The following is a 22,467-nucleotide window of genomic DNA, read 5'->3' as shown; positions in this document are numbered from 1 at the left end:
GGGAAAGAAAATTTAAAGAAAAAGAAATAATTTAAAAGGAAATGCCACACAAGGGGCATTTGGGTTTTGAGCCTCAAAATTCCTTTCTTTTTATATCCAGTCCTAAGCCTACCTATAAAAGTCCTCCTAAGTACCGTGCGAGAAGTCAAAGAAGATATCAAAGCATGATCAGACAGTAACTTCAGAAGTTCAGAGGAGAAGAAAAAGATAAAAAATGATAAAGCCTGCTAAGTTGAAAACCCGAAAAGGGCGACTTAGGCAAAAATTAAGGCAAGCTCGCAAGGTTGAAAATCTGAAAGGACAACTTTGGCAACAATTAGAGCAAATAAAAAAAAGAAGAGCTCGCTAGATCGAAAACCTGAAAAGGCGATCTAGGCAAAAGCTAGAGCAAGCTCGCTAGATTGAAAACCTGAAAAGGAGATCTAGGCAAAAATTTAAGCAACAAAGAAAAACAGAAGAAAATCCCAAGCTGAGAGCGGCCCAAGCTGAAACCAGGCATAGACTCAGAAGCCACAAGTATCTTGTCTACGATCGATCTGAAAATGTTTACTTCCCCGAGTGAACCAAGGGGGATAAGGGTGAATTCTATGATGAATCTCGAAAGGAAATAATTTTGTACTCTTGAGCCTGACTCAAAACCTCCAATAAAATTAATCAAATTTAAAAAGTTGAGTCTTTATTGCACTTGTGGTAATTAATTATTTCAAACCTTCATACAAGGGGCATTTTATTTCTTTTTTAATGTAACTTTTCCCCCTTATACTAGGGGCATTTTTTTGCACTATGTGTTCAATTATTTTCAAGGTCATGTTCATTGTCAAACTAGAGGAATTTTATTTTTGAGCAATGTTAGTCCTAAAAGATAATGAGAACCCCAAATTTAAGGTTACCCTCTTGATAACAGTTTTTTTGAAAAACTTTTGAGGTTCAAGAAAAATAAAAACTCAGGTTTTAAATTCATAAAACTTTTTGATAAATCCTTGAGGTTCAAACAAAAGCATTTTGGATCTCACATAGGAGATATAACATTCTTTCGTTCTCCAGATTCTTTTCCAAATTCAATCATTCTTGGAATCAATCATTTTTCTTCCAGATTCATTATCTTCCAGATTTATTCATTCTCGTTCTAATCAGTTTTCTTCAGATTCGTTCATTCTTTCCCAAAATTCATTCATTCCTCTACCAGTTTTGCTCAGTTGCTGCCAAGGGTTATCTTGGATTTTGCTCAGTTTCTCCCAAGGGTTATCTTGGATTTTGCTCAGTCGCCGCCAAGGGTTATCTTGGATTTTGCTCAGTTACCGCCAAGGGTTATCTTGGATTTTGCTCAGTTGCCGCCAAGGGTTATCTTGGATTTTGCTTAGTTGCCGCCAAGGGTTATCTTGGATTTTGCTCAGTCCCCGCCAAGGGTTATCTTGGATTTTGCTCAGTTGCCGCCAATGGTTATCTTGGATTTTGCTTAGTTGCCGCCAAGGGTTATCTTGGATTTTGCTCAGTTTCCGCCAAGGGTTATCTTGGATTTTGCTCAGTTACCGCCAAGGGTTATCTTGGATTTTGCTCAGTTTCCGCCAAGGGTTATCTTGGATTTTGCTCAGTTGCCACCAAGGGTTATCTTGGATTTTGCTCAGATACCGCCGAGGGTTTTCTCGGAACTATGCTCAATTACCGCCGAGGGTTTTCTCGGAACTATGCTCAGTTACCGCCGAGGGTTTTCTCGGAACTATGCTCAGATACTGCCGAGAGTTTTTTCGGAACTATGCTCAGATGCCGTCGAGGGTTTTCTCGAAATTGTGCTCAATTTATGCTCAGTTTATATTCAAATTATGCTCAGTTTATACTCAAATTATGCTCAGATTTTAAGCCACACACTTGCACAGTTGCTAAATCAGTCAAGGAGAATTTTCTAAAATTCAAGGATCTGACACTATCAGTGAGAGCTTGCGCTCAAGGACCTGATAACCTTTTAGTTCGGGGAGAGCTTTACCCTCAAGGATCCGAATACTCTGACGAATTATTGAATCAGGCTGCAAAATAAACTGTCACTAGCTTTGACATTCAGATATCGCACTATTTACCAAAATAGATTTGCTATCTAGTTTGCTTCAACCCTCTGTCAAAGAGGGACATCTGTAGACACCCCATTTTTGCACTCGCCTGATTAATCAACTCGTCAATCCGATCGCAATGATTCCCAATGATGGATGTGTATTCCATTGCTTTATTTTGTTACCAGATGTGTTTCAGAAATCCGGATGAGGTATCTCGAATTGACAAAATCTTAGAAACCACGCTACGCTAGGAAAATACGACCCCAGAAACATAGAAACCATCATCTTGCAGACCAAAAAAAAGCTTCACGATAAAAATCACTAAAAAATTATCAAATTACCAAAATACCCCTAACCTCAAAACAATCCTAGAGCCTACGTTACGCTTAGGAAAAATCTCTCGAACACATAAAATAACAAATCGGAACCAAATAAATTATTTCTCCAATTTTAACATAATTTGACAAAATTATGAAAATGCCCCTCATAAAGTTCACAATTATTTCACATAAAAATTTTCATAAATGACACAAACCAATATTCTCATTGAATTCCTTACGAAAAATTGATTCTAGAACATCCTAAAACGTAAAAAACCGACTTGAAACGTGAAAAGTCCTCTCTGGGGGCAAAACGATAATTTCACAATTTTCATAATTAAAAAATTCGAAATTAATAAATAAAATATTAAATAATTAAAGTGAAACATTGATGAAATTAATTTAAAAATTTGAACCTAAAAAATCGATCAATCGGACTTTCGGGTAAAATTATTGAGGGTTCGTGGGATATTTCTTAAGGACCCCTCCATTTGGGGGTCCAAAGAATTAAAGAAACAATGGAGGGGGGTTCTCCAAATATTAAAAGTAAATCAAGTAAGACTAAGGTCAATGTATTAAAGTCAATCAAGTGAGACTAAAGTCAAAATTAAAGTCAATTAAGCAAGACTAAAGTCAAGATATTAAAAGTCAATCAATTAAGACTAAAGTCAAAACATTAAAAGTCAATCAAATAAGACCAAAGGTCATAATAGAATTCTAATTAAATAATAACTCTATCTAATAGAGTTCTAACTTAAAAATAATTCTACCTAAAATAATTCTAATTAAAACACAATTATACCTAAAACAATTTTAACTAAAACACAACTCTAATTAAAAGATCTCTAATTAAACACTAACTCTATCCAAATCAACCCTAAAAAAAATCTATAAATAGAGGTGCTCACACCCTATTTTCGTATAAAATAATAAACCCTAAGAAAAGTAGGCCTAGAAGCCCCCATAGCCCCCCATAAACCCTAGTTTTGGAGTCCCAACTCCTTATCTAACATCTCCCCTTCAATTTTAGTCTAGAAAACACCTAAAATCCCTCCAAAAACACCCCTAAATCCGCAACAAACTTGAAGAGTTCAGATTCAGAAATAAGGAGATACCTTGATCTAGGAGATCCAAAGTCAAATCCGGAGACAGAACGAAGCAAGCGAGTACAGTACAAGGAGCTCTTTTTATCAGATCTGAGGGAGCAAAATCCTTGCTATCGAAAATGTATGAATTTTTTTATTTTTATTTTTATCTAGATTTTTAGTAATGTGATATATTTGGGAAGTTAGTAGAGACCGGCTTTGGCCGGGCGGGGTTGGTGCCTAACACCTTCCAACCCCGTAACGTGATCCCCGGACTCTTTTTCTCTTTCGTAGATTAGTTTGCTTTTTTTTTAGAGTCAATTTGGTTCCTAGACCATAACAACTAGGTGGCGACTCCCAAACCTCAAGGGTCAAAACCAGATCCGCGCACCCGCGGATCGAGGGCGCTTTCAGTGGTACTCTCCGAATTTTTTCAATTTGTCATTTAGATTGGGTCGATTGACATGAAGATTGAGTGTTTACGGGTTGGGTTGCATTTTATTGGAATTGAGTTGGATTTCAGGATTTGATGGGTGTAGAGAGTGTATTGGAGTTGGATTAATGGATTATGATGAGTTAAAAAATGATTTAATGACTTAAGAGAGGCTATTTTATTTCGGCACTCCATGTGTTTGATGAAATGCCTCAATGAAATTGATTGAAGAAATGATGAGGTTTGAGGATATGTAAGATATTGGATAGGCTTAGGTAAGGGTTTGGATGGTTTAAAAGGGATTTTTATTGACTTGGGGTGATTAATTAATGTTGAGCATACTACGTGTTCGACAAAATGCTTCAACAGGGTAGACATGTTGAGGTTTGAATTGGCTAAGGCATGGTATTTTTGGTGTTTTGATTTTTTATTTTTTGTGATTTTTGGGTATAACTCTCGGTTGGATTATGATATTTATCATACTTTCTTTTCTCCTTTGATGGATCGATTTAATATTTTCAAAGCTTTGAGGGGGAGTCTTCCTGTAAGAGTAAAAACAAGAAGGTTACTCCTCCTAAGGATAGCTTTTCAAGCATTTCAGACGAGGCGAGGCCTCAAGTACTCTTGGATAGTGGAGAATAGTATGAAGCAATACATGATCCTCCTCCAACAGTAGTAGAGACTAAGGTGGTGGCAACTGAGATTGATGATATTGTGGCGTTGAGGGTGATTATTTCCACTCAAATACATGATACTCCTCTACTATTCGATTTTCCTCGTCATATATCTGGTTGCACACGTGCCGGCATCAAAGTACCTCTACCTGATCAACAGTTTAGGGATAGCTGGCATACTTTCTATAGCATTTATGCAACTTTTTTTGATGCATTTAAGGCACAAATGGGTTGATAAGATTCGGTACTTTCTTTGAGATTCCCCACTTTATGGTCAATAGAACTCTGATTATTGCATTAATGGAGAGGTGATTTTCTCAAACTCATACTTTCCATCTCCCTGATGTAGAGCTTGGCATTCAACTCTCTGATTTTGTGGGTATTATTGTAATTGGAATTTGAGGACTATCTATACCTCTCGTAAAGGTTGATAATAAGGAAATGTTGAGACTTATCGGTCTCCAAGCTATTCCTGTTTGTAAGTGGTTGAAGGAGAGGAGGTTGAGCATCACCTGGTTGAAGGACATGTATTTGAAGAATGACCTTTACTTGCGGATTCGAGTCGATCATGCTCATTTTATTGTCATGTTTAGATGATTATTCCTTATCATATTGGGTGTTTGCTTTTTCTCCGAGGACTAAGCTTCAGTAGATGTCATTTTCCTTTCAACTTCACAGGGCATAGATTATATTCATGAATAAGATTGGGGAAGCATGATACTTGGGACCATCATGGGTGGAATGGATTGAGTGATTTCGGGTGTGATGGGATGGCCTAGTGATAGGTTATCCCTTCATTTTTTTGACCTTCTATTGAGGTATTTCCTGATTTTCTTTAATTTTGTACTCTCTTTTTCTGTGCATCACATTCATTTCCTTTCTTGCAGTTATCCTCACATCGCTACTTTCATTTCTATCGTCCCCGTGTGCCCTCCAAGGGAGCTGACTACCCCATGGGTCAAAAATTGGCTATCCATCCTAAAAAGACGCAAAAGAGTAGGGGTTTGTCTATTTAGGCTCACTTAGATTGATGCTTCGCCGAAATGTAAGTATTGTCCTGTTTTTCTATCATTCTTCACTCTCATTCATTTCTTTTCATTTGTCTTAGTTACTCATTTATTCTTTTCAGATCATTAATTCTCGAGTGCTCGACTTGCCACATTTTGTCTTTACTTATTCGGACTTTGTAGCTCCTTGCCTTCTCGACTTTTAGATGATGGCCTTCCTATGCTATATTAGCGAGCTTTCCTATGTGTTTTACTTGGGAGAAAGATCCTCATTTCAGTGCCATAACGACGCACGCATTCCTCATAATCCTCTACCTATCTTGACTTTCGGAGCCATTGAGGGTGGCATACTTACTAATTCCAATGTGATTGTTTCTAAGTCCTAGGGTCTCATTTTTCTAGCTTCGCGAGGTTTTTAAGTTTTCGAAATGCAGGACAATCCTAATTGTACGTACTTGCTAAATCAAGTGTAGAGATGGTAGCAATTATAAGCATACGTAATTTCTAAGTCGAAAGTGCCCAAGAAATATAAAATGAAAAAAAGAGAATTGAGAGGTCAGGGACTGGGCAGAAACTGAAGGGGAAATCGAAGGAGGGTCTCTCACAAGTTTTCTATTTCTTGGCATATTTTGTGCTCATCATTAGGAATCCATACCGAATGGGTAACGGTTTGTCGGATCAGACAGTTGCAAAATGGAGTGTCTACAATTTTATGTCTCTTAATTATATTCACATGTTTTGATGCATTTGTGTTTGGTTATCATATCTTTTATTTTGTTATCTATTTTTCATTAGTTCTATGAATAATTTTTTATCCATTCAATAAGACAATATTATTTTGTTATTGTTGGATATCCACACATAATTGAATTTTAACATTAAATGACAAAGAATTATTCAATCATTTGTATTTTACTCTACGAAATATAATCGAATGTTATTTTAATGTCCTAAAGGTTTGATGGCATATCCTAATGGAAATGAACCTCGAGGTACCTACTAACCATTCTACCCCTAATAGTACATAATAGAATATACACCAATTTAAGATACATAATAAGGCAACGAAATTTCAAAGCAACTAAACTATCAATAAAATATATCAGTAGCGGTGTATTAGAAAAACAAACCATCATAAAATGTATGAAGTGGTTTGGTAATATGATACCAATAACTTAAATAAATAAATAGGTTACTCATTTCTCTAACATATGTCCCACTCTCAAACTCCACTCAACCCTACTCTACTCTATCACCAAAGAAGATCCACACTAGAAGTATTATCCATGTTGCTACTCTTGTAAGTAGACTATTCATTTCTATATGACCAACCATAGGTAGAAACTCATCTGAAGGTTTCTTTTTGACTCTCCATGGCTATTGATACTTCTAAACCAGGAAATGTGGATAGGGTTAGTAACATGGGTTACCTAGTAGGAAAATTATCATATCTAACCAATAATCACCTAAACATGATATGATTAAACATGCTAATTTGTTTGTAATAGATATGCAAATTTCACAGAATAAGCACAAAAGACATATGATATAAAAGTACCCATATGAAAGGATTGTAATAATTTAGTTTTCAATCATCTTTATCCCAACTAAAATTCTCAACACACACACACACACGCACACAAGTTTCCTAGATACCTGGTTCTCTTAATCCAAAACTCACCTAAAATTGGTCTATTGCTTCTCAGTATTCACCTAACCAAATAAGTCTATTGCATTGATTTTATCTAGAAACTCATCCCCCGAAGAAATCTTCCTCAAGTGTAATTTCAAAGACTCACTTACACCTAAAGGAGTTTGTTATCCCCTACCATAGCAGTCGACTCATCATCACCTAAAGAAGGTATGTTTTCCACACTATAGTCCTGAGAAATTACTCACACTAAGGGTTCTATTGTCTCTTTTGGCACTCTGAGACTCATCCACATCAAATGGGTTTGTTATTTGGCACGACAACCCATAGATCACATTGACCAGAGGTTTGTCTCTCTAACAAGTCCTATAGACTCACCCTACTCAAAGTGGTCTACTTCCTCATCATGAACTTTGGGCATCGCCAGCAAATGGAGGCACCACGGCTAATTCCATATGGTTCACTCTGGGTACCTAAACACATACAAGCATACTAATTCACCATACAAATATAACCAATCCAATTGTCAATTTCCATATTTCATCATGTGAACCAAAGTGATTCCAAGATTAATTGAAAGCAATGACATGTAAAGTTTAGCAAATAACAATACTAAAATTCTAGTTTTTAAAATAAAAATCATGCATGAAAGTGAGTTTTGTCAGAGGTCTGAGCGGTGGTTGGCAATGCCACTACTATCGGTGGTCCTGGTGGTGGCAAAAACATGAAATTGGCAATGCCATCGCCAGATTGGGGCGGTGCCCCCACTAGTGTATGGGAAGTGGCACCTCTAGGTATCGCCCCCTTGTATGAACAATTTTATAGAAATTTGTCTACTAAATATCCAACATTAATTTTCTTTTTGTCGCATTCAATTTTGGATTTTCGTGAAAATGATTTGAAAACCTAAACTTTTGAATCTTCAAATCAATGTGTGTATTTTGGAAGTCATGCATTTATTAACTTAATTTTATGAAATTCAGGATTTTTGGATTAGGAAATTCTACAAAAATAACTATGATTACTAGAAAGGCCAGGAAATCCCTACTTCGATTCCTACGTTGTTATGACAACAAATAGGTTTTCAATTTCTCGATGTACTTGATTCAACTTGTTCCAGTCTTAACTTTGTTCGGTTTAGACTATAGATCTTTTCGCCACAATGTTTTTTTCCTTGTACATGATCTCCCAATTCTCGCTCTGTGACCTTTGAATCTTTTCTCAATTTCTAGGGTTTCACTAGGTTAAGGGCTCTCTCTAGGTTTGCACAGAATTAAAAGAGAAATCTGTAAATTATGTCTTAAGTTTTGTATTTATACTAATTAAGGGTATAATACTCATAATTTTTAAATTGTTTTAGTTTCTTAATTCTAATACTCTCTGGTATCATTATGCGCAAATAATAGTCCCTCTTAATGGTTTTTCATCGGGAATCTAATGGTATACTCAAAATTTTAAAATTCCTACTTTCCAAAAATACCAATGTTGAGTCCACACTCAGCACAAAACTCGAGAATTTTTTTTCAATTTTCTTCCCAAATCAAATTTCAACATGCTTACATGCCATCCTAAGATTTTTCAACATCATGTATTCAAATATAATGTTCATTTTTCATATAAGTTTGTCGTTTAGAACCTTGAGTTTTTGTTCCAAATCTTTTAGATTCTTGAGATTTTTCCTAGAGGATGTTTAAAATTTCCTAGGCATTACAATAAAATGTTGGATGATTGTAATTAAAACATCAATTTGTTGAGATCATAGCTAATCATTCTAAAAATCAAGATCATGTAATTGAGATTAAACCTAAGTTAATGCAATTAAAATCATCGTTTCTCAACAGTCAAGGTTGGATAATGGAGGATAAAATCAATCCAATGGGTATGAGAAATCCATACATTTATCAATTACCAATTTTTTTCCCTTAATGCCATCTTTGCGTAGAAATTATGTGTCATTTTACTATTAACTGTTTTGCCATTTTTAGTCAAAAATACGATTATACCATTAATCGTTTCTTTTTAAAAAAATTGTCAAAAATATTATGAACATATATCATTTCCTATCAAAGGTTTTCATCTACTCTTTTTCATCACTAAAAACTTCAGAACTCTGCCTTTAAACCCTTGAGTTTTTCTTTGTTTTAAAATTTTAATTAGCAAATCAAAATATATTTTATTTAGATGGGCAAATATAATAATGAAGTTATGTGTCTTGATTTGAAATTTGATAATGCAATCCAATGCCAAGGATCCATGTAAAATTGGTTGGCTTCAAACATTTTCAATAAGCAATGTTTACGGTGCGCCTATCAGCCATTGCTATATTGCATAATAAAATAGTTTGACGAACAATTTCCAACGAAGCCAATCAAATTTGGATAAGATTAAGTGGCATAACTTGATTCACATAGACAACCTAACTTTACCAAATTTTTAAAAGATTCAACTAATTAAGTTCTCAGAAACCAAAAGATTGGACTACAACTTCCAATTGTTCTGAAACCAGTAAACTTGGGTAAGCATTTTGTGGGGGATTTTTCGGATCTCACTTCTCAAGATATGTGTTACAAAAGATGTTCAAACCCTTCTTGAGATAAATGTTACAAAGAATGATTAACTCTTCCTTAAGATGCATATTACAATAAATTAACAACTCGATTGTCTTCTTCGATGAAGCTTTTAAGTTTTGGTTGTCTTCTCCAGTGAAACTTTTCTGTCTCCGATTTCAGTATGGTGCTGCCTTAAGCTGAAAAGACACCAATAGGGTGCTGTCCAAGGAGCCTCTGACAGTTCCTAAACTGTTTATCCCGAGGTTTACATACGGTTCCTAAACTAGTCATGTCAGGGAGTTAATTGAGTATACCACTTGGCAAGTCATATTACCACGATTCTAATTTTTTTGACCCAAATGGATCCTTGTCAATGCTGAGAAACACATGAGAAAAAACAGAAGTATATCTTTGGAATTATAATGAGAGAAGGCGGGATCCACATTAAAATGTGGATCTCACAAATAGTCCCCTACCTTTACATCTACATTTAAACTTAATCTAAGTGGAGTTATTTTGGAAAAAGAAATTAAGAAAATTGTAACTCACAATCCTTAAATCACGTTGATTAATTTTCAAAATTAGAATTTTTTTTTTTTTAAACTATCTAATCTACATAAACCTTTTGTTAGATATTATAAATAAGAAATAAGCACTTATCATGCATGTGCGTTAGCACATGCCACGTACCTTCTAGTAGTAGTATATAAAAGCATTTCCCTCTACTCGTGTTGGGATCCACATGTAGATCACAATCATCAGATTGGGGCGTGATTTACATGATAGGAAACCCTGAGAAATTGATTTAATTGGCACAACAATCATGGAAGTTTTGCCCAAGGCAAGACCAAGTGATGTACATAAAAGTCACGCACATGACATGTACCTTCTAGTAGTAGTAGAATATAAAAGCATCTCCCTCTACTCGTGTTGGGATCCACATGTAGATCACATTGGGGCGTGATTTACATGATAGGAAACCCTGAGAAATTGATTTAATTGGCACAACAATCAAGGAAGTTTTGCCCAAGGCTTGACCAAGTGATGTACACAAGTCAATTAGTCACTTTCATTAGCTCCAATCTTGATTGTTTTGTTATCAAGTTTAATCTTAGTACACGATGACGACAACTACTTCAACCAGAGGCCAGGGCACTCTCTTTAATTCTCTAGATGATCCCCCATGAGTCACCCAAACCAACTTTAATTAGCTTCACTTTGATTACGAGGATGAATGCATCTGGCTTCTTTCTCCTACATTCCATCCTTCTCGTTCTTGTCGATTTGTCAACTTCTAGCAATACTTTCCTAGGAAATGAAACTGATCGACTCGCTTTGCTTGCCTTCAAAGATGGGATATCTCATGATCCTTTTCAACTTATGAGCTCTTGGAACGATTCTCTCTATTTTTGTGAATGGTAAGGCGTTACATGTTGTACTCGACATCAAAGGGTGTTAAAGTTGAACCTCATGTCCCAAGGGTTGGTGGGTTCCATATCTCCTTCTATTGGAAACCTCTCTTTTCCAAGGATCATAAATCTAAAGAACAACAACTTCCAAGGTGAAATCCCTCAAGAAGTTGGTCATTTGTTCAGGCTACAAAAATTCAAAATGACCAATAATTCATTCATGGGCGAATTTCCAATCAATATGCCGCACTGGTCCAACCTCAAAAGTCTTCTTTTAGGCCAAAACAATCTCGTAGGGAACATACCCATCGAGATTGGCTCTCTGTCCAAGCTTGTTCGATTGGCTCTTCACAAAAACAATTTAAGAGGAGTGATTCCACATTCTTTAGGTAACCTTTCATTTCTCAACATTCTTTCTATAGGAGGAAATACTTTAGAACACTACAAGAAATTTGTTCTGCAGCAGCGAATTACAACGACGGCTTCATATAAACTGTCGTTATATCTATCTGTAGCAACCCAAAATTGATACCGTCGTTGTAGTGTGTGAACGAAATCGTAAATTTTTCTCATTCTTAGTGATGGGGAAGAAGAGCTCAGTCTCCATTTGCTTCCATCGTTGGCAACAGGTTCTCCCTCTCTCTCTCTCTCTCTCTCTCTCTCTCTCTCTCAAACAAACATACCTCCCAAGTCTTGCTGAGTTTTTCTGAAAGAACCTCTTTGCAACATTTCTGTAAAAACCTAATTCTCATTCTACACTCTGCAGTCGACAAAAAATATAATTTGCTCATTTTGCTCCCAATTCAGATTGGTATATTACTCTATGGAACTCAAAACCAGATGAATTGGATTTGAAATCCCCTAATTTTTGTGCCAAATCAATCGTTTTGCCTTCTTTCTCATTCAACTCGATCTCTAAGGTTTATATCAAATTTGCGCCTCACACGATTTATCTTCTCTATTCAACTCGATCTCTCTCATCGACTCTCTCTCAGACTCTATTGGATTTCACCTATCTAGGGTTTCGATCTCTCAATCGAATTTCAACTCTCCAGGATTATGGATGTTCGCATTGAGAAAGCGAGGTGTTTGTTTTGTTGTTGAATCTCAATTGTTAACCTTAAAAATCAAATCCAATTGAGGTTTAATTGGTCGATATTGTTTGAATGTAGGAGGGTTTTGAGGTGTCAGAGGGATCTTCGAAGCCTGTTCCTCCTCGCAATTCTTCCAAGAGAAGCCGAGCTGCAGAATTCCATAATTTATCTGAAAAGGTAAAAATTTCCATTCTTAATTATCTCTATTTCTCAGGAATTTGATTTGAAGTGGTTTAATTATTAATATTTGTAAATGTTGGACAGAGGAGGAGGAGTCGAATTAATGAGAAAATGAGAGCCTTACAGAATCTAATTCCAAATTCTAACAAGGTTTTTAAATTTTTTTTATTTTATATTAATTTTCTTAATTTCGGAATCCAGTTCGGTTTGAGCTCAAATAGCTGACCGAACAATTTGATGTTCTATTTATGATAGACGGATAAGGCATCGATGCTTGATGAAGCCATCTAATATCTCAAACAGCTTCAACTTCAAGTTCAAGTGAGTAGTTTTCACTTCTCATTGGTAGTAAATCTCAATCCTTTTGGTATTTCTTTGACTATTCCTTTCTTGGTAATTTTGGTGTTGTAGAGATTATGATGATGATTAAGTTTTTAGTTTAAAATTCCAATTAATTGGGTTTCTTTTTTTCCTTTTCAAATTCCAACTTTTCTGATGAGGGATTTTAAAGCTTTAGTAAGTTTGGATCGACAAATGCATTGTCTGAATAAACTGACCAAAGCAATTAGTTCAATTTTCTATAACAACAAGTTCTGGATCTTAGAGTCAAAAGTTCTGATTCCAAAGGGTCAGTAATTTTATTGCTACTGGAACAACAAGGAGAAATCAATTCTCTTATTAGTAAAGTTGGAATGATTAACTAAATGAAAAATACATCTACGCATCTCCTTAGTTTTTGCTTTTTTTTTTCCTCTAATAGAATTGTTTTTATCTTATTTTTCATTGGAGTAAGAATCATGTCCTTGGTGCTTATTCTCTACTGAAATTCTAAGGAACAGTAACTCTGTCCTGGTTTCAAGAATCCTTTGCTCTGTAGTAAAAACTGAATTTTTAAATCTTTCTTTATGCATTTTTACATTTCTATCCCAAATTTTCTTTAACGACTTTGGCCACTATTGGTGTTGAAGTTCATCCATTGAATTTCTTCACAAACTGTGGGAAGATCAGATTCTACTGCTGGGATACTGCAGGTCAGGAGAAGTTTGGAGGACTTAGAGATGGATATTAGTAAGTTTCAGAATAAGATCTGATTGTTTGTACTATTTTCATTTTAAATCGTCCAATCTGATACCGGCATTTGTTGGATCTGATGAGAATTGGATATTTTTGGTCCATAGTTTTGACTAATTTAACCTATTTATGATTTGTAATGTAAAACAAATGTTTGATTTCTATTTCTTGAGGTTTGCATACTCAAGCTACTGTTAGTTTGCCATCTATTTGTTTGGATACTAAGCTTAGATCAGATCACCACATATACAATCCTAATGGAATGGTGCATTGTTTCTAATCATAATATGGTTTTGTAGTGCTTGTTCATGTATGATTGTTAAGCTTTCTAAGCTTATCTCTGTTGGGTAGTTAGGGTTCTGAAGGCATGAACATACATTTGGTGTTGATTTCCTTCCAGATTATTCAAGTGTCAGATGGTTATTTTTCGATTGATTGATTACAGCCCTACAAATTCTGCATTGAACATATTTTTGTTTTACTTTGGAGAGAAATGGGGCTAAATGGTGTTTTTTAAGGATTTATTTACCCAAATATCTGTTACTATTTCATAATGCCATTGAGCCTGGACCAATTCATGTGTTTTTCTTTTCTGACTTGAATTATTGTTATAGTTATAGTTTTAGTGGAGTTCCTTTTATGAATCAAGTTCTAAAGTGTTTAATTGCTTGAGTTTTCAACTGATATTTACTGAAACAATCTGGATTTTTCTTCTGTTGTGATAAGTTTAAAAATCTCAGTTTTCTAAACCATAAGCTACTCTCTAGAAATGCAGTCCGGTTCTTGAAAGTGAATTTACATCTGTTGGATACACATTTTAAGTTTTTTTAACCGTGAGGTTTGTTTTTTGCATATGACCAACATAGTAGAACCCATGATTTACCTTTTGCCTTCCAAGTTTTTATCCCCTCATCTTTCTTGTTTTTCTCCATTGTTGGCATCACTATGTATTTAACTGCTACCTTTCTCTTTGCTCATGTACTATCCATGGACAATGTGCAATCATTATGTTCGATGTCACTGCCCGCTTGACATACAAGAATGTCCCTACATGGCACCGAGATCTCTGCAAGTGTGCCCTGTAATCCATCTTTGTATATTTTATTTGGTAGCTTTGACATTGTATTATTTAAAGATGATTGGTCAGTTTATTACTAACTAACTACTTTGATTCCCCTAACATTCCATCCACCCATGTGGCTGACTTACTCATCAATGCTACTATTTAGGCAAAAAATCTGAAGACTGGTAGTGATATCTAGGAAATCTGTATATTTCTTTCATCTAAGCCGATTTTTTTAAATATATGCTCAGGTTTAATTTCTGTGGATGCTAATAGTTTATATTTATATGCTACTGACACTCTTGATGTTTCTATTATTTCTTTGCTGAACTAAGGTATGCTAATAGGGGTATATATATGCTACTGACAATCTTATTGATCTCCAAATAAGATGAGACAGATTTATCCACAGAAGTTTGAGTTTCTTCTAACAATTACTTACAATTGAGACCCATTGATTGGGTTATTGTGTGCCATATGTTCTGATATTCTCCTTTAATGCTTGGGCGTTCATCTTTCTTTATGAAACATAGACATTGAATAACCCTTTTAAGAGCCTCTTAACATAGCTTCCATGTAAAGGTGCAGCTTCACATTTGTCACCCCTTTAAAAGATGAAAAGTTGCTTGCTAACCAGTTCATACAGTTGCAAATTTTCCTATTCAAGAATTTAGAACTGTGTGTTGGTTTAGTGAGTGAGTTTTTTTCCCCTTCTAGGAGTATAGCAAAGATGATGATGATGTTGAGTGGGGGTAAAGCATCTTTGTGTTCCTTCGTAGCATCTCTTTTTAATATGTTTTTTTCCTTATAAAATTGTTAATTTGTTATATCCAATCATTAATCTCCTTTCATCATTTGTCACTATCTTTATGCTGCCTTGTATGGAAGATATTTGGTTCTGGCAAACATGCTAATGGAATCTGAAGTGAACCCATTCGATGGGCAGGAAGCAAAACCATAAGTTCTTTATGAGTTTTCTTTTAATACTATATTGTTGTCGATAGTGCACTTGAAAGCTCTTCATATATTTAAACCTGTCACTACATTCTATGAAATTTCCATTATATAGTTGCACATTGTTATTGCATTTCTTTAAGCATGGACAATATTTTAACAGAGTAATTTTCACTATCATTAGCTTTTGCAGTAGCTAAATTATGTATCCTGGATACTGATAAGGATTACTGCAATGGTACAGTACATGTATGACTATGAAATTAATCTTGATACAGCCTCAGCCACATCCTATAGAGTCTAGAGGGATGATTTGCCAATTCATGTAAAATCTCGGGAGAAAATTGATATAAAGCAATCCAAATTAGAACAGCAAAATTGAGAAATGTGAGCCTTTCTATCAAGACATCATGTTGTTTCTTCTTTTTTCGGTTTGTTTAAGAGCATTAGGTTTGCATTCCTGGTCTCAAGCCCAAATAAGAAAGATGATTGCATCATGTTATTCTGTTTCCTTTGCACATGCCTAAGCCATTTCAAATGAATTTCTCATAGTTTCTAATGCAATTGATGCCTGTAATGAAAAAAATAGTGAAAACTCCAAGTCCACCTAGAATATTTAAGGTCATGGTGAATGATCCTGGAATATATCTTGCATATCGTCATAAGTGAAACAATACCACTCTCAATACGTTTGACGTAATCTAGGAGTGATCCCAATAGGAGATAAAATGAAGGCAAATCAATTGTGATAGTTTTGACTAGAAATACAAAGAACAATGATGGCTCAAGGGAAGAGAGTATTGGTAAAAGTCAAGACCTCTAAAAGACGAGAGGATGGTCAAAAATGACACAGAATAGGGTAGTGAGAAAAGATCAAAACTCACATGCCTTCACATAGGACATAGCTTTAGATAACACTGAATTGAGAAAAGGAAGGATTCACGTTGTTTGACCCCTGATATTGGGATAAGGTATAGATTACGATGATGATCATGATATTACCAAACTTTAACCAGCATCAGTGTTAGATTAACCATTTTCCTCTAGAAATTCTTTCATGAGAAGACATATATGAGTGTGTGCAGGACAGATACTCTTTAAAAAATATTTTACATGGATATATAAACCCACATCGATATGAGTAGATGTTTGTTTTTAATGGATGGCTATCCTCGTCATTCTGATATGTTCTTTTGAATTGACTTGGTATCAAACAATATAATATATAAAACAATATATTATAAAATGAGCAAAAGCAACACCTGATCCAAATATTTAGCAACAGCTTTCGTCAAGGCATTCTCGTTGTTGGCAGGTACATTTTCATGTCCATCAATTGATACCGCATGAGAATCTATTGTCCAACATCCTCAAACTCTCCAATATAACCTAAAATGGGAAACTATTGAACCTCAAAAGCTAACCGTATTTGATCTCTCATATGGCTTAAGCATTCATGAAAGTAAACAAATTCACAACACAGAAAATTTGACTATGCTTTGACCAGGAGTGATTTACAATAACAACAGCATACCATTCAAAATTATAGAAGAGCAAGATAATAGATATAGGCATGATCATAGAAGTTGCACTTGTTCTTGATGTTGTTGTACACTCGATCATATATAACTACGCGATCCCATGCATACTCTACCATTCCCTTTTGATCTGTTTCATCATCCAGCAATGCGTTTCCTATCTAATGGTAATATTAGAGAATAATATATTGCGTCAAAAGAATATAAATGATAAATTAGCAGATAGAATACCACTTCACCAAGCTTCCTCTTGCTAATGCGCTCCACGTCTACATGGCAAACATTTGATAAGGCATGCACTCCTGCATCCTACAACAGTAAACAACTAAATCATGTCCTAAGAATATTAAGGAGTTGAAAGTGCATTTGGGAAGGGTTTAACTATTTCAAGACAAGCCAAAAGATGTCAATATTTTGTTCCAGTCTCCATTTCATAAAAACCTTTCAACCATTAAACTCACTCGTGTGAACGAAAAAAGCCATAACAAATCAATTTTGTTTGAAAAATGTTGTGGTTGTACCCCAAATTGTGTTAGCCAGCTCACACATGACAAGTCACTTATCTAGAGCAGCAGATACTCCATTCCTTTCCATTTGAATAAATTGTTCCTGTCATAAGTTGATCATTGCAGTCAATTAGAAGCATATTGGGATAAAAATTTTACTCTATTAGAGAATTTTGTGAATAAATCCATGTGATGTACTGTATATAAAGCTGAAACAAAATGCATAGTGTGAGCACCACTGAGCAGTAACAAGAAACAGGAACAAATTAGTTGGTACCCAAACTTATAATATTACCCTTTTAACTTGGAAAAGGAAGTCCACTGTCATCCATCGCAATAACTTGATAGGTAATGAAAGGCCCCTCTCTGTAGTCAAGAAACTTCAATGACATCATTCCATCACTATGTAGACTCACTCCTCTAAGAAGAATCACTCTTCCAAATTTGGATTTTCACACACACACACTGTTCTTACAAATTTGGATTTTCACACGCAAGCACACAAACTCAACCACAAAAAAATCAAAAGAAGTAAGAAATCTACAAATATCAAACAAAACATGTCTAGGAACTTCCTTGTACATATATGTTTATATTTATAGAATGAATCAGGATCATAACTCTTATAGAATTAGCATGCTTTAAGTGGATCCAGTAAGGTGTTGTGTCTAAGTGGCATGCTTTAATTGGAGTTTAAAACACCTTGGGCTCCTAACCAAAAGCTGTGCAGACAGCCCAATGTGTTTATTCTGCAATCAAAATGTGCCACGTAGACACCATTATGGATCAGAACTCTTATAGAATTAGTTTAAAAAAATAGACAAGTCCTACACAAGAAAACAATTGTAGTAGTAGCACATGTTGAAGAAGAAAATTTGGATCTTAAATTTAGTGGAATCGAGTACCTTAGATCGATTGAATCAAGTAGGAAAAATAAAATCGACCTTTCTCGTCTGAAACATACCCTAGATCCACGACACAAAAACACATAGATAGTTACCTTGATGTGATCGATAAGAAACCCTAGTTCTCAGCCAATTTGATTCGTTTTAGAAGAACCAAAATCGATTGATTGATCGAGAGAGATCGATCTGAGTGAGGGAGTTATGAGGTTTTGGATCGATCGATCAAGAGAGAGAGGCGAGGGTGAGCTTTCTCGAGTTGTGAGGTTTTGGATGGATCTAGAGAAAGAGGCAATGGCAAGCTTTCTCAAGTTGTAAGGTTTTGGATCGATCGAGAGAGAGCTTGAGTTGTGAGCTCTTGCAAATAAGACGTGAGAATGGGAAGAAAGGTTTTAGAAATAAACGGTGCAAAAGAAACTCTACAGCGACATGGTCGGTAAATTACATTTTAGCAGCCCAGTAAAATGAGCTGTCGCTAGATGTTGTCGCTATTTATGAGTTTTCTTGTAGTGGTTGGACACAGCAACACGTGCACTCTCTTGAAAGTGGGGTGGTGTAACTAATTCATTGAGCTAAACACAATCATGATTTTAATATTAGAGTTCTATATTTATTAAGCAATGGTGTATAGAGTTATTTCTTTACCTGTCATTTATTCCTTAATTTATTTTTATTTTGGAATACATTTCCGAGTTAAATACAACTAAATATTATATTACAGTTTGTATGCATGTTTCGAGTTTCTCAAAGGTATCATGTTAGAGACCTCATATTCAGGTTGGATGTAAAGGCATGTCCATGTTCTTGTCTGTATCCTTGTTACATAGCTATTAAGTGGTCATACTTGTTCTTACAAGATATTTTACAAATATTGATTGGATGATTGTAACTGTCAGATCTATCACATTCTTTTTAATTAAAAGTTAGAAATTGTCCCCATGTTTTTGTGTAGGCCTATGATGATGATGATGATGATGATTTAACAAATAGAAATTGTGGAAAATAATGGGAAATTTTTTATCCAGTCAGATCTGGGAACACCAACATTTATTGTTTTTATTTAATCTAAAATAACTTATTATTATTTGACTAAGGGTTTGGGGGTCAATAATACGAAATAAAATTGCAGTTTAAAGATCCCACCGCTGCCATGTGCATTTATGATGCAATGACATGAGGCACTAGAGAAGACATAGAAGGTTCATGAACCACCCCATTAACGTTAAGTTTTAACCAGCCAGGAGGATTAATCCATTGAATCTGAAGAATTTTGAAAGGTCTACAATCGGACACTGACAGACCACTTCCAGCAAAGCTGCTCGCTCCCTTGAAGAACACTCTTTGGAAAACTGACCTGTTGAGTTCAGTTGGTGCATCCAACAACAGATATTCTGAATTTCCTGAGGAATAGATGGCTGACTATCATAAAAAATCGAAACCAAATTGAGACTTGATAGATTTTCTCCAATAGCAGGCCTGCAGGAAAGAGACCTCAGTTCTTTGCGATGCTGATGTTTCTTTGATTGTCTTTTCAAGTAAAGGAAAGCTCTATGAGTACTCCACTGATTCCGGGTAACAACTTCTCAAATTCTTTCAATTTTTTCTTTTATTTTTTCTTGTTTGTATCTCATAAGCAGTCTGTGAGACTTTCTGGACTTCATTTAAGCTAAATTTATTAATATTTGAAAGTTTCATGTATCTTCTTCATCTTTAACTCTATGTATCTCTCTCTTTTTTTCACTATTTTTTAGGGATTTATTGATAAATAAGTGTTTCTACAGAAAAGAACAATATTTTATGTGTGTGCGTGGTCGTGTTTGTACGCATGTGTGTATGTGTGCGCACTTGTGTGTGTGTGTGTGAGTTGGAGTGTATGTGTATGTGTGCGCCCGTGTGTGTATGTGTGAGTTGGAGTGTGTGTGTGTGTGTGCGCGTGAGTTGAATTCCGGTGACCATCTTATAATGTGTGAGTTGGATTCAGTGAGAATTTATATTAGTCTGCAATAGTAACCCAATGAGCTCTAGTAGAGAGGGCATTTGGGACTTTTCATATTGATAGTTGGGGTCGAGGTCATCTATTTCAAAACATAAGGGTATCTCCAACATTCAGCAAATAAAATTAAAATTTTTTTTCAAAAGCTTCTATAGCGACGGCCAGGCCAAAACCGTAGCTGAAGGATAAATTTTTTTTTTATAAAAAGACTACCCTATAGCGACGGCCAATAGCGGCTGTCGCTACAAGTCCTGTACCTAACGCCGTTCCTGCGAATTGTTGACTGTCGATATAGCATTTATTAGCGACGACTACCGACGGCCGCCTTGGCTGTTGCTAGATGTTTTGCGACGGTAGTTTGTACTTATAGCGACGGTCCGGACCGTCGCTATAGCCCTATATTACTGTAGTGGCAGGAAGAATTCCAGATTCCTTAGGCCAACTGAAAAATCACAAGGCTATTGGACTTGGTCCAAATACTTTGTCTGGTATCATTCCTCCTCTTTACAATATCTCATCTTTAGAAAAATTTTCTGTTCCAGAAAACAATCTAAATGGGAGTCTTCCACACGAGAGAGGCCTCAATCTTCCTAATCTTCGTTTGTACTTTTTTGGAATGAATCATTTTTTTGGATCTATTCCAGTATCATTGTTTAATGCTTCAAGACTTGAAAAGCTTGCTCTTGATAATAACAATTTTATTGGAAAAGTTCCTATTGAGGTTGGAAGTCTTAAGGGACTTCAAAGGCTAAATTTAGCTGTCAATCATTTTGGAAATGGAAATGCCAATGATTTAAATTTCCTTAATTCTTTGACTAATTCCACAAATCTGCAAATCTTGATAATCTTCAACAATCATTTTGGTGGTAAGCTACCCAACTCCATATCCAATCTCTCCATCCAACTCAATTTACTAAATCTAGGAAAAAATCAAATATTTGGAAGCATTCCTTACAGAATTGTGAACCTCATTAACTTGATTCAATTGTCCATAGAGGATAACTTTCTCACTGATAGTATACCCAAAGGTATTGGGATGTTTCAGAAGATTCAAATCTTGAACTTAAGTGGGAATAGATTATCAGGATCAATTCCTTCGTCCCTAGGTAATAGCTCTCAATTTATCATACAATTTCTTAGAAGGAAACATTATTTCTGATATTGGTAAATATCAACATCTGCAAACATTGGATCTTTCTAGAAATAACCTTAATGGTACCTTACCAAAGCAGACTATCAGTTTGTTCTCACAATTAAATACCATTAATTTAGCTAGCAATTCTTTAACTGGGTCCTTACCATTAGAAGTGGATAACCTGAAGAATCTTCAACACCTAGATGTTTCTGGGAACAAAATGTATGGTACAATTCCACACACACTTGGTAGTTGTTTGAGCTTGGAAAACCTTCTTTTGCAGAATAATTTCTTTGAAGGACCCATTCCTCCATCTTTAACTTCTTTGAAAGATATTCAATACTTAGATCTTTTGTGCAATAATTTTTCTGAAAAAATTCCTAAAGATCTAAAGGACCTTTCTTTTTTAGAATATTTAAATATGTCTTTCAATGATCTTGAGGGTGAGGTAACAGTAAGAGGGGTCTTTCAAAATGTGAGTGCATTTTCAATTGTTGGAAATAACAAGCTCAGTGAGGGTGTTTGTGAACTTCAATTACATACTTGCAACTCCATGAAATTGAAGAAACAAGGAATATTGTCTCTTGCTTTCAAGGTGAACATTGGGATATTTCTTTCTTTATCAATTGTGGTAGAATCTTTTCTTGCTATTTATTGGAGCAGAAAGACACAAATGAAATTTTCTTCCACACTGTTCCTCAATGGGGATTGGTACAAAAGACTTTCTTATAATGAACTTCATAAAGCAACAGAGGGATTTTCTTCAAGCAACTTGATTGGTATGGGGAATTTTGGGTCTGTGTATAAAGGAGTTCTTTATCATGATGAGATGCCCATTGCCGTAAAGGTATTCAATCT

At 35.3% G+C, this 22,467-nt stretch overlaps 1 protein-coding gene and 1 long non-coding RNA gene across 7 annotated transcripts; one reads left to right on the top strand and one right to left on the bottom strand.

Moving 5' to 3' along the window:
- The first annotated feature begins 10,800 nt into the window (after positions 1-10,800).
- Positions 10,801-17,180, top strand: LOC147384316 (transcription factor ALC-like). Of its 4 annotated transcripts, XM_086425886.1 has the most exons (5): positions 11,577-11,802; positions 12,346-12,444; positions 12,532-12,597; positions 12,703-12,768; positions 13,416-17,180. In XM_086425886.1, exons 1-4 carry the CDS (start codon positions 11,755-11,757, stop codon positions 12,736-12,738), a joined length of 249 nt encoding a protein of 82 aa, XP_086282012.1. In that variant the 5' UTR covers positions 11,577-11,754; the 3' UTR covers positions 12,739-12,768; positions 13,416-17,180. The 4 variants fall into 4 exon arrangements, 2 of the variants coding, with proteins under 2 accessions (XP_086282012.1, XP_086282011.1); XR_015172729.1 differs by lacking the exon at positions 11,577-11,802 and adding an exon at positions 10,801-11,562 and having other exon boundaries at positions 12,703-17,180; XM_086425885.1 differs by having other exon boundaries at positions 11,582-11,802; positions 12,703-17,180.
- On the bottom strand, positions 17,091-18,904 carry LOC147384315 (uncharacterized). Of its 3 annotated transcripts, none has more exons than XR_015172732.1 (3): positions 17,595-18,411; positions 17,305-17,382; positions 17,091-17,230 (listed from the first exon to the last, which is right to left on the bottom strand). It is a non-coding gene; the product is annotated as an uncharacterized LOC147384315 (long non-coding RNA). The 3 variants fall into 3 exon arrangements; XR_015172730.1 differs by having other exon boundaries at positions 17,101-17,234; XR_015172731.1 differs by lacking the exon at positions 17,091-17,230 and adding an exon at positions 18,580-18,904 and having other exon boundaries at positions 17,261-17,382; positions 17,595-17,945.
- Between the last annotated feature and the right edge of the window lie 3,563 nt (positions 18,905-22,467).

The sequence above is a fragment of the Akebia trifoliata genome, chromosome 15 (genome assembly GCF_017979445.1).
Source record: "Akebia trifoliata isolate Shusen 1 chromosome 15, ASM1797944v1, whole genome shotgun sequence".
Lineage (NCBI taxonomy): Eukaryota > Viridiplantae > Streptophyta > Magnoliopsida > Ranunculales > Lardizabalaceae > Akebia > Akebia trifoliata.
The sequence above is the reverse complement of the archived record's forward strand: the minus strand, read 5'-3'. Positions and strand labels throughout refer to the sequence as shown.

Bases quoted from the DNA above. Each gene is read 5' to 3' on its own strand.
- LOC147384316 (XM_086425886.1), top strand. From the start codon at position 11,755: ATGGGGAAGAAGAGCTCAGTCTCCATTTGCTTCCATCGTTGGCAACAG. The intron at 11,803-12,345 runs GTTCTCCCTCTC...GTTTGAATGTAG, and splicing joins GCTTCCATCGTTGGCAACAG to GAGGGTTTTGAGGTGTCAGA. The intron at 12,445-12,531 runs GTAAAAATTTCC...AATGTTGGACAG, and splicing joins TCCATAATTTATCTGAAAAG to AGGAGGAGGAGTCGAATTAA.